At 45.5% G+C, this 10,774-nt stretch overlaps 1 protein-coding gene across 1 annotated transcript in view; it reads right to left on the bottom strand.

The window, feature by feature from the left end:
* Window positions 1–1,921: 1,921 nt before the first annotated feature.
* The window catches only part of F9 (coagulation factor IX), a 30,124-nt gene continuing 21,271 nt past the window's right edge, over window positions 1,922–10,774 (bottom strand). Inside the window, exons 7-8 of the mRNA XM_082609630.1 lie at window positions 4,637–4,751; window positions 1,922–3,971 (exon numbers count right to left, since the gene is read on the bottom strand). Of these exons, the coding sequence (XP_082465756.1) occupies window positions 3,424–3,971; window positions 4,637–4,751 (663 nt within the window). The 3' untranslated portion in view covers window positions 1,922–3,423. The remainder of the gene's footprint in view (window positions 3,972–4,636; window positions 4,752–10,774) is intronic.

Raw genomic sequence — 10,774 nt, 5'->3', positions numbered from 1 at the left:
AGAGGTAGCTCTTGGGGGTAGGGTGGGGGTGGGGTTTGGGGGGCAAAAAAGAGGTCAGTCTCCTTCCAAGGTGAAATGATCTGGCCAGGAGTTCGAAATAGTACTCTCATTCTGTGAGGGGGTCTTGGCTGTCTTCCAGAAGCTATTGCCTCTTTATCTATAAGAAAGTGTCTGCTTGTTGTTCTTCCCTTCTGATACCTTTCTCCATACAAGAGGTTGAGGTTAACTCTGGAAATCTCAAGGCAAGCTATAACCCCACGGACACGGTGGAAGAGGTCTGCCTTGAAAGTACTCTTGGAAAAAATGAGTGATCTGTGTACCTGGATTGGTTGGAAAGGGCAGGGGTCCCATAGTCTTTTGCCTGCTGTGACTCCATAGTTTCCAGAACATGGTTTTTGTGGCTTTAACCATGAGATTTTTCCCCCCAAGTTTTAATTTTGTATTAATCCACTGATCCTAGCGTTTTTCTTTTTTAAACCCTGAGGTTTCTAAATGGCATCAGCCTCAGATTCAAAAAGAGCCCTGATTCCTGAGTGCTTTGCTCAGACAGGCCTGTCAGCTGCTGAAGTCTGTTTTCCCGACACCCAGGGCTGGGCGGCATTGTTAGCATCCCAGATTCGGTGGGCCTTTGAAACATTCCTTCAACTCTCAAACAGCAGTTTTTGGGGTAGGCTGCTATCTCGGCGTGCTGCCTATGTTTTACCCTGTGCAGCTGCAATGAATCGAGTTGAAATGTTGCCAGGATGACTGTGTGCCAGATGACACTGATGAAGTTGCTCTAGAAGTCAAATGTCACATCTGGAAGGCCCAGTGCTCACAGCTGGGCTAAAAGCCAGGCACCAGCACCGCAGGTTCATTCCACATGTGCTGCTCTGAGTCCAGGACTGCGGTTCCAGTTTGCTATTCGACCACCACTCTGCCTTCCCCGCTACCTGTTGGTCTTCTTGATTTGGTCACCTGTTTGTCAATTAGAGCATCACTAGTAAGAATTTCAGGCAGTTTTCACTCCCAGGTTTGCTGAAAGGATAGCCACCAATGCAGAATGCCCCAGCGGCCCTAAAAATATAGACAGGGCTCTAATTGAAAGCATTGTACTTTCACAGTGTGCAGTGGGACACCTGAGTTCTAGTCCTGGCTCTTGACATTGTGTTACTTTGGGCCTGGCATTATCTTGGCCTCAATTTCCTCATCTGTTAAATGGGTAGAGGAGTTTGGATGGTGTCTAAGGGCCTTTGCAGCTCAGACATTCTTAGATTGGATTGTAAGCCTTCAGAAGTGGTTTAGAAATTATAATTAAGCAATTTTGCAAACTGGTCTGTCATGGTACAGGAAAGTTGGGGAGAAAACCTTTCTTTCTCCCTTGGCAGAGAAAATTGGACACTTTGTTCCTGTCAGCATTTAGCAACCAATATTCAAAAGAACCCAAAACAGTCATACTTAAACAGCAAGTTGAAATGACCGCACTACATTAACACACTTTTCTTCACTCAGCAAGAGTTCTATTTTAATCTGTCACTCCCAATATTGTTGCAGCAGCATATTTCAGCCAATTTAGGTTAAGTAGCTACAGCGATTTTTGAAAGCATTAATGATTCTTATATGGCAACTGCAAATGCTCTAGGTAGAATCTAGCAAGGGCCTGGATCCAAAGCCACTGGCTCTTAGGTGGGCTTAAAGGCCCCGTATGTTTAGTGGTGGCAACATGCCACATGTGGGTCCTAATGAATCCAGTCATTTTTGAGCTTATGGGGAAAAAGGCTGTGGATTTGAGACTGATGGGCCCAGGAGTTCCTCCCTCTGCCACAGGGAAGACCAATCGCAGGAGGTATAAGGTGTCCTGCCAAATGTAGGGTTTGGGAGCTCTCTCTGGGAATGATTCAACAAGAAACACTTTGAGAAATTGAAAACTACATTTATTGATACTTATGTTTGAAAGACTAAAGGAAAAAGGGATTAACTAGAGTAACTTGAAAGAAATCAGCAAGTGTGAGGTCTGGCGGAGGGTGAGATGAGGGCAGGAGCAGCAGCAGCTTGGTGGGGTCAAAGTGGTCCAAAACATGATGTTGTCAGTAGTTCCACATGTAATCACATGCACGGTAAATGATTCACATCACCCAAATTCGTGAAAAGCCAAGGTCTGAATCAGAACACCAGTTTAATTCACAAAGGGAAATAGTCTAACAGATCGAACTATTGATGTGATTGATGTGTTGGTTGGTCAGTAACCCTCTAGAACATACAATACAGAAGGCCTAATTATAATCAAAAAGTGGCTTGGGGAGCATGAACCAGAAAAAGGGAGTTGGTTGGCTCATTGTAATGAGTGCATCCCTCTTCACTGTGGTGATACACCAGTTGAGGAGGCATGATGCCTATCTTCTCTGGTCTGAGCAACTTCTTCCTTAGCCCTGGATAACACTGGAGACACACCAACAAATTCTTTCTTGAAGACTCTATTAGCTCTAGTTGCAAACTGACTGTTCTGACAGGGGACAAAACACCTGGGTTGATGTCAGCTTTCTTGGTTACAATGACACGCCGGTTTGCCTTCATGGAAGCATGTCTAGTGAAACCTCCATAACAACACAATTAAAGCTCTTAGGAAACTATTCTGATGGGTCGTTCCTTCCATTATGTATGTATTTTAATAATGTGACTGTCTGAGAGGAACTTTTCCTCCAAGTTCGGGCACCTTACTTCATCCCTATGCAATGAAAAGCAAGTCCAAGACCAAACTGAGAGCAAGTCTGGGTTTGATAGGTATATATAATTGTGTACAGCAGTAAAACAGTATGATGCGCCCCTTCCCTCCTTTAATGCCTATGTAAGGAAAAGGGGAGAGAGGGAGAGAGAAAGAACAGAACTGATTTGGGGATTAGGAGTTGGCAAGGACAAAGGATGCAGGAATAAGGGTACCGAAAAAAAAGTAGTGTTTCCCATGAGTTTTAACCTGTCAGCTGCTCCTGTGTTCTTCCTGTATGAGTGTGGTGCTGGCCTTGTGATGGACTAGACCAAATATTCTAGATACAGATCTAATAAATTTTAACGTTTTGATGGGAGAGGTGAGAAAGATCTGGCACATGGAATGCTGCTAAGGACGGAGAAGCAGGGAGTCGCCCCAGTGGAGAAACATAATGCCTGATGCGCAGGATGAAGAACTTAACTTCACAGTTCTGTCAAGGGCTGGACCTGGAGGAATAGGCACAATTTCCCACCACAGTATATTTCTCTAGTGATTACATTTTCTAATCTACTTATTCTAGTAAAATATGAATTCTAGCTAGACTTCTTCCGGTAAAGAGAAAAAGCAGTATTCATAGAATGTATATATTCAAATCTAAAGAGATGGGAAAGTGATTAGTTAGGAAAGGACCTTGTCCATGTTCAATCCCAAATATATCAGCCTTGGAAATACATTTTTCTTTAAGTGAACTTTGTTTTTTCCTTAATCCAGTTGACATACCGAGATACCTTGGTATATATTCCATATTTTCCTTTCACTGCACACTCTTCGCCCCAGCTAATAATTCCAGTTAAGAAACTGGTACCTTCCACTTCGGTAACATGGGGTCCGCCACTGTCTCCTTGGCATGAATCTTTACCTCCCTCATGGAAGCCAGCACAGAACATGTGATTATAGATGGTGAACTTTGTGGATCGAAGGCATGTAGCTCGGTCAACAAGTGGAACTTTCAGGTACTGAAGAATTGAAGCCGATCTCCCTCTGTTGAAGACTCTCCCCCAGCCACTCACATAACCATATCCAAATTTGAGGAAGATGTTTGTGTATTCCCTGTCAGCAATGCAAATAGGGGTTACGTAGCTATTTAGCATTAAGGGTTCATCCAGTTCCAGAAGGGCAATGTCATGGCTGTACTTATTAACAGATGCATTGTAGCTGTGGTGAGGAATAGCACGGATCACGTTTCGCTTTTGCTCTGTAGTTTCTGTCTCCTCGGTGTTATGCTCACCTATTGAAAAGAAATTTGTTTTTCAATCACAGTCTTTCCCACAAAGAAACACGTTTTCCAAGTGTCCACCTAGCATCATTGAATTACCTGGCAGTCAGGTGTCAAAGATCTTGTATTGTTACGATTTTGGTAAAATGTAATGAGGGCCGATGCATACTTTTCAGGCCAAAAAGCCATTCAGGACCATTGGATAGATGGATCTGTTCACCCATGCTGTTACAAGTCTTACACGGTTCACAGGTGATAATGAATCGACTTGTTATGAATTATCCTAGACGTTCCCAACTTCAAAGATTCTGACCCCTTCTTTGAGCACAGATAATACATTCATTTGGTCATTCATTCAATGTTAACTGAGGGCAGGTTGCAGCTTGTGCCAGGTGCAAGGATACAAGAATCAGTGATATGACACGACTTTTGGGAAGGCGCAGTCTGGTGGGGAAACGGACACATCAATAGATAATTGTACTGCACTGACGTGAAAGGTCCGCCAAAAGAACGATGGGGGGCTTGGAGGATGGAACACATTGGATTTTGAAGAGATGGCCCCTCTACCACTAGTTCAACTTATTTAGCAATGAGCTTATTAGGCCTTAGTAAAGTCTGGTCTAGCAGTCATGCAGAAGATCTAGGGATGTTGCAGACGTCTATCATTCTTTATTTACCTGCGACAACAGTAATTTTAACACCAGGTTTGATACAGTGGGCTGCAGTTACAACCCATTTTTCATTAACGATGGAACCTCCACAGAACCCATCAATTTCATCACTCAAAAGGACCTGTGGAAACAAAATTATGAATATTACTACATAATATATTTGATCCAGAACAAAAAAACCCATGTGTGCTGTTTAGAGGAGTGGGCAAAATGTTGGCTTCTAGGTGCTGGCAGAAGTAGAGTGTTTCTGGAAAGTGTCAGCTTTGAAGATGAATTAGTGTTTCTGGAGCACAATCAAAAAAGCCATTTCTGAAACTCTTGAATAGAATGAGCAGTGATAGCCAGGGGGAGCACTAGATGAGGCAACTATGAGGAAATGGCTTCTTTTGATGATTCAGGGCCCTTGGATTCCTTTTCCAGGTGAGTCAGGTTCTCTGATAGCATGAATTGCTTCACGGGGATATGGCAGGTACATTCAGAAACGCACTTATTTGACTCCTGGGGATCAATAGTTATTACCGAGTCTTCTGTCTCTGCACGAGGAAATCTCCTTGCTACAGATCATTTGAAAGAGAAAAACTATTGATTTTTCCAGGAGGTCTTTTCAAGCCCTTTCTAAGCCAGAATGATATGAAATGAGACCTATGGCCTCCCTAAGGGCTGTGCTATGGCCATCCAGGCAGTGAGCAACAGCAGAGCTCACCCACTCCTTCCGGTCTCCCCCAGCTCTATTCTCCTCCCCCAACTGGATCCGTAAGCTGCCTCTGTCCTAAAAGGTCTATTAAGCTATGTTTGATTTGGGGACAAAGCAGACAAAGGTGTTTGGGTGCTCCTTTGAGCCTGGACATTATTAGATAAGAGGCCAATCCATCCTTTCATCTGTACGTTCATTGTATAGCCAGAGTGGTTCATGAATATTTTTACCACCTCAATGTCTAGATCAAGTTGGAGAATTTCACTTCTTGTGTATGCAAGGGCCTGGATCCATCTGAGAAGTGTGAACACTAGAGGGCACACTAACATTTGGTAAACCCTGTGTGGGCCCTGCCTAGCCCTTGTGAGCTGCTGACCTTTTACTAAAGCACACATAGTCCCAGGCATAAACCCATTCATAATAAACTAAGGAAGGGGTGTGGTCACTCCTTTCAAGTGTGAGTCTGAGAAGGTCCTTGGGGGCATATTCTAGTGAAGATTCTTTTTGTCCTGAATTCAGTTTATGGAACACTTGCTAAACCCTAGACACTAAAGCACTTGCTAAATCCTAGACACCAAAGCACTAGCCTCCTACCTAGAGACCTATGGGCCTGACTCACTGCAAGCCTCTGACCCTCTTTTCCATACTCAGGTTTCCCTCTCATTCTAGCTGTTTCTTCTTACGTTGAAAAGTAAAAATATAGGAAAACTCACACAAGATAATAAACACCAGTGTACCCATCGCCCAGACTTAACAATCTTAATTTTTTTTGAACCTGTATTGATTGCTAACTATGGATAATCACTGTGCTAAGTGTTTTATGTACTTTGTGGAGTGACAGTAACATATCCATATATAGACGAGCAAACTGAGGTTTAGATATGCAGTTAGTTAGTTAAGGTTAGTTAGTGGTGAGGCTGGGTTGCAAACCCTAGTCAGCGGGGCTTCAGAATCTAGGCTTCTAAGCACCCAGTATTTCTCCAAGCGTGCTTGGTGGGCCGATTGCTGTAGAATCATCTGGGATGCTTGTAAAATGCAGCTTTGGGAGCCCACCCAGACTTAATCAGAATATTTGGTGGCTGGGATGGGAGAAAATGAAGATCTCCAGAATATCCTTATGCATAATTAAATTTGAGAAATTCGGTTTCAGAATTCCCAAGGCTTGGTGACCTTACTTAAGGTTTTAAAAGTGCTCACCCCAGGCAGGGCTGGCTACATAATTTGTAGGGCTTGTTGCAAAATGAAAACGCAGGGCCTCTTGTTCAAAAGCGAGGAAAAAGTGTCACGGAAGATCCTAAAAAACAAAACTTTTTTCTTTTCTTCTGTGGTGTCTCACAACCTATCATGGTGTTTTGAATCTACTATTCAAAGTTGTGATTCCTCGGGTATGGGGGATATTCGCTGGCCGTGCGCAGATCCTCACGGGTGCCCAGGGACTACAGCCTGAAATCGAGCACGCAAGCACAAAGGCAGCCCTCAGCTGCCAGGTCCCCTCTTCCGCCAGCCCTGTGCTGACGCCCTGTGCCGACGCCCTGTGCCCCAGCAGGGGAAAGGGTAAGTCAGTCTTTCCCACTGGTCCACTGTAGCGATCAACAGCAAACAGTGACTCCCAAGGGATTTCAACTTCCCCGCCAGGATATGTTCAGGTCCTGGAATGAAGGTGGACAAGAGGTTTGCCCCTGCCATTCACCCTCCAAATGTGCTATGATGCATTTCTGGTCCTGAGATGCGATGTGGCCACGCCCCGTCCCCAAATGGCATAGAGTCTGTGCACCCAGCCTCAACCCTCCCTGTGCCTGTGCCGGAGGATGATGACAATGGTAGCTGTTGAGGGTGAGGAGGTGGCATCTGCCAGTGAGCCAGAGGTTGGGGGTGGTAGTGGTCACTGGGCAGCTGTGGAAAGGGGAGACAGAGCTAGCCAAGGCACAACAGGACAGGGGAGAGGGAGGTCAAGAATCCATCCCTGGGTGGTGCTGAGAAGTAAGAGTGTGGTGACTTGAGGTTCCAGGTCCCCAGCACACGCATGCTCCATTGTCTCATTGAACTTGAGTTACAAAACACAAATGCAAAGCATTGAACTACAGATGCGGGAACCTTTTGAAGACAGGGCCCTGTGCAAGTGCACTGGCCACCAGCTCATGAAGCTGGCCCAGACCTCAGGTGAGTTTCATCACCAAGCAAATTTGCGTAACTGTTCTTTACTGGGCCTAATGATTACAACTGAATACATTTGCTCAAGTAACTGGAGTTAAGCATTCACATGCAACGATATAATGGTGCTTCTCCTCTATATGAGAGGTGAATTGGACATCTCTCAGCTTAATGGGCTAGTTAGGCCAGAGTGAATGATAGCCACAGCCCCTGGGCACAGAGACTAATCTGATGTAGCTAGTCTGACTCCTGCCAAAGACTTGCTGCCCGGAGCTTCTACACTGTTCTGGTGGATGGCTGAGAAATACAGTTGTGTTCTTCTAAGCCCAAAGAGTGTTTTTTTGCCTATTCCTGATTGGTATTAGAAATTTTAGCAAACATCTTTGCCAAGAAAAAGCCCTAAAATACGTTTGCCTTTAAAGATATTACAAGCGACTTGGTTTTGGAATGTTTGCTTGGCTACCTCAGGATCACAGCTATCTAAATATTAGCTGTTTGGGTATGAGCTGTCTGCTTGGCGAAGGACAAGTTCTTGTATGACATCACTTTGGAGAATGCTGGGAAAAATGGGAAAGCATATGTTCTGAGCAAGGATGTCAGAGTTCTGATCTGTCAAACATTTTCATGTTTGTCACATCCTAACAGGAACCTGTTTTCTCTTTCAGACATACCCACACACCCACACACATCTGCAAAACACACATTCACATATCTGTTTTGATGTTCTTCACTGACAATGCCAGCCTAGAATAATAGCTGCTGCCCTGTTGTTCCCTTCCTAAACTTTTAACTCAAACTTGGCCTTTCCCTGTGATTTCAGTAAACCCTCACTCTCCCTACTTAGCCACCTCCAGCTTTACAATAACATTTTTTCTTTGCACATTTGTTCTCTTTCATATGAAGAGCAAAACCATTTCTACATGATGCACAGCTTATTATGCCCACAGGTGTGATTCGCCCAGCCCTTGGCCCTACTTCATTTTTCTGGGCACAGAGGGGATGCTCACTTTTGGCTTTTAATGGTTAACTAGACTCGTCATTGAAAGAGACTTCATCTAACCATCCTAGAGAATAATTGTATAAATGTTCTGTTCAAAATAGTTTTGTGAGGCCAGATGAGATTACATATGTTATGTTTTCATTTCTGCTAATTGGAGCTGTATCATCTGAGCTAGGAAAAATAGAGGATTACCTTTCCAAGTGAAGATATATCTATAGTCTTAGGACCTTCCTGTAACATCTTCCTCCCAACCCCTGTCCACCCCCCCACCCCCCGCAAAAAAAGAGAAGTTCTGGTTCGTACAGATGGTAACTGCATGTTGTCTGCTATGGGGGTGTATCCTAATCAAATGGAAAGGATTGGGTCTGTGTAGGTAGCTGTATAGGTCAAGTGCTCAGGTGCCTTTAAGGATAGCTTCAGGCCAAAGCTGAGGACAGCCAAGACTGGGGAAAATGCTAAGACATTTTAAAGATTGTTTAGGCCAAGAATAGAATAAGGGATAGACAGACTGCCTCTCAAGACATATTTTGTTGGGTAAAATGGTTAAATACAGGCAATTGCATATGATACAGCCAATATAAAGGATTAAGGAAAGCTTAACTACTTGGTTTCCACTGTATTCCGTTTTTATCAATCTCATAGAATGATCTTCAAATTATTAAATGTACAATAATTATGGCTAATACAGAACCTGAGGCCCATGATAAAACAAAAGAGAAAGATCTGGTACTTCACACACAGGGCCAGTCGGATCCTAACTCAAAGCAGAAGAGGAGGACAGAACTCTTGGGGGCAGGCTTGCGCATGCTCAGAATTGTGGGCTGGCAGGGTCAAGTGCATGGGACCAAAACCCAATTAAAGCTTTAGAAAGCGGAAACACAGTGCTACTTCCTCAAATCTCTCACTATTAAGCTGTTGATGAAGGTGGTCTCATGGTACAGGTGTTGCGATTTCCCAACTCTAATGTTCACATCTTTCATTGTTTCCCTTTGTAGCTGTATGAAATTCGAGTTCTGTTTTAGTTTCCCACTCCGCTAAGGATATACCGACTCTAGGAAATAGCCTTTCTGTTCCTATATAAGAGTTAACCCTCTAGCTTCCTCTCTCCGCTCCTAAGTGGCCCTGCAGAGTCCCTGCTTCCCGTCCCCAGAGTTCTCCAGGGGCTCTGAGCCCAGCGCTGGGCATCTGGAGGGAAAATGAAGGAAACTGGCCTCACACCTCCCTAAGCTCCTTTCTTGGGTGTTCTGTCACTGTGATGTAGGGTCAGAGGTCATAGGTCAGGCAAGCCTGCCTTCACCTTTGGCCTTGGGGGTCGGGGGTCAAGGCGGCCGGAAGCACAGGGGCTTCTGGGAAGCGTCTGTGGCTGACCCGGCGCGGCTGCGGCGGCGGCGGCGGCAGCAGCAGCGGCTTTTCCTCTAGCTGGGAAGCGGAGACGAAAGCCCTAGAATAAGGTAAGAAGTGCACGCGGCCGCGGACAAGCTGCGCCGAAGGTGAAGCTCGCTCCTTAGGGTCTCAGAGCTGCACGGGGTGGCTGCAGTCCCTAGCCTGTCCTGTCTCATCTCCCACCAGGGGAACCGGAGCCCTCGATGCTCTCCGGGATGGGGTTGTCCCGCTGCTGCTGTCCCAGTGACAGAGCAGCTCGAGTCAACAATTCCACGAACATCTGTTGAACCAAATCTCCTCCCCGAGCTGCCCAGCTCACGTGGCCAGCCCAAGTGGTTGGGAAGGGCTTTCTTTTTCTTTTTTTTTCTTTTTTTGGCGGTACGCGGGCCTCCCACTGCTGTGGCCTCTCCTGCCGCGGAGCACAGGCTCCGGACGCGCAGGCTCAGCGGCCATGGCTCACGGGCCCAGCCGCTCCACGGCATGTGGGATCTTCCCGGACCGGGGCACGAACCCGTGTCTCCTGCATCAGCAGGAGGACTCTCAACAACTGCGCCACCAGGTAAGCCCGGAAAGGGCTTTCTTAACCGGGGCCAGGATCGACCTGCCTGCCTGGAACTTTCACCCATAAGTCTACAAAGAAAAAGTCGGCATCCCCTTTCTCTTGTGGCCCTTTAACTCTTGCAAACAGCTCACCTAAACCTTTTCTTTAACAGACTAGACATTTCCAGTTCGTTCAAACTGTTTGTTACTCCAGAGGAAAGTGAACTCTGTGCTGCTTTGTGGGATTGCTTCACCCACGTGGTCGCGTTATTTCCCATCCCCTTTTATTGACGCATCAGCATTTTGAATCACTTTTTTCTAGGTGACATTGCTGCACAGTATTTCCTATGTTAGAGCCACAGATCTAGTTTGGCCA

This window comes from Mesoplodon mirus (assembly GCF_964341445.2).
Source record: "Mesoplodon mirus genome assembly, chromosome: X".
NCBI lineage: Eukaryota > Metazoa > Chordata > Mammalia > Artiodactyla > Ziphiidae > Mesoplodon > Mesoplodon mirus.
Note: the sequence above shows the minus strand (reverse complement) of the source record. Positions and strands in the feature narration are given on the sequence as shown.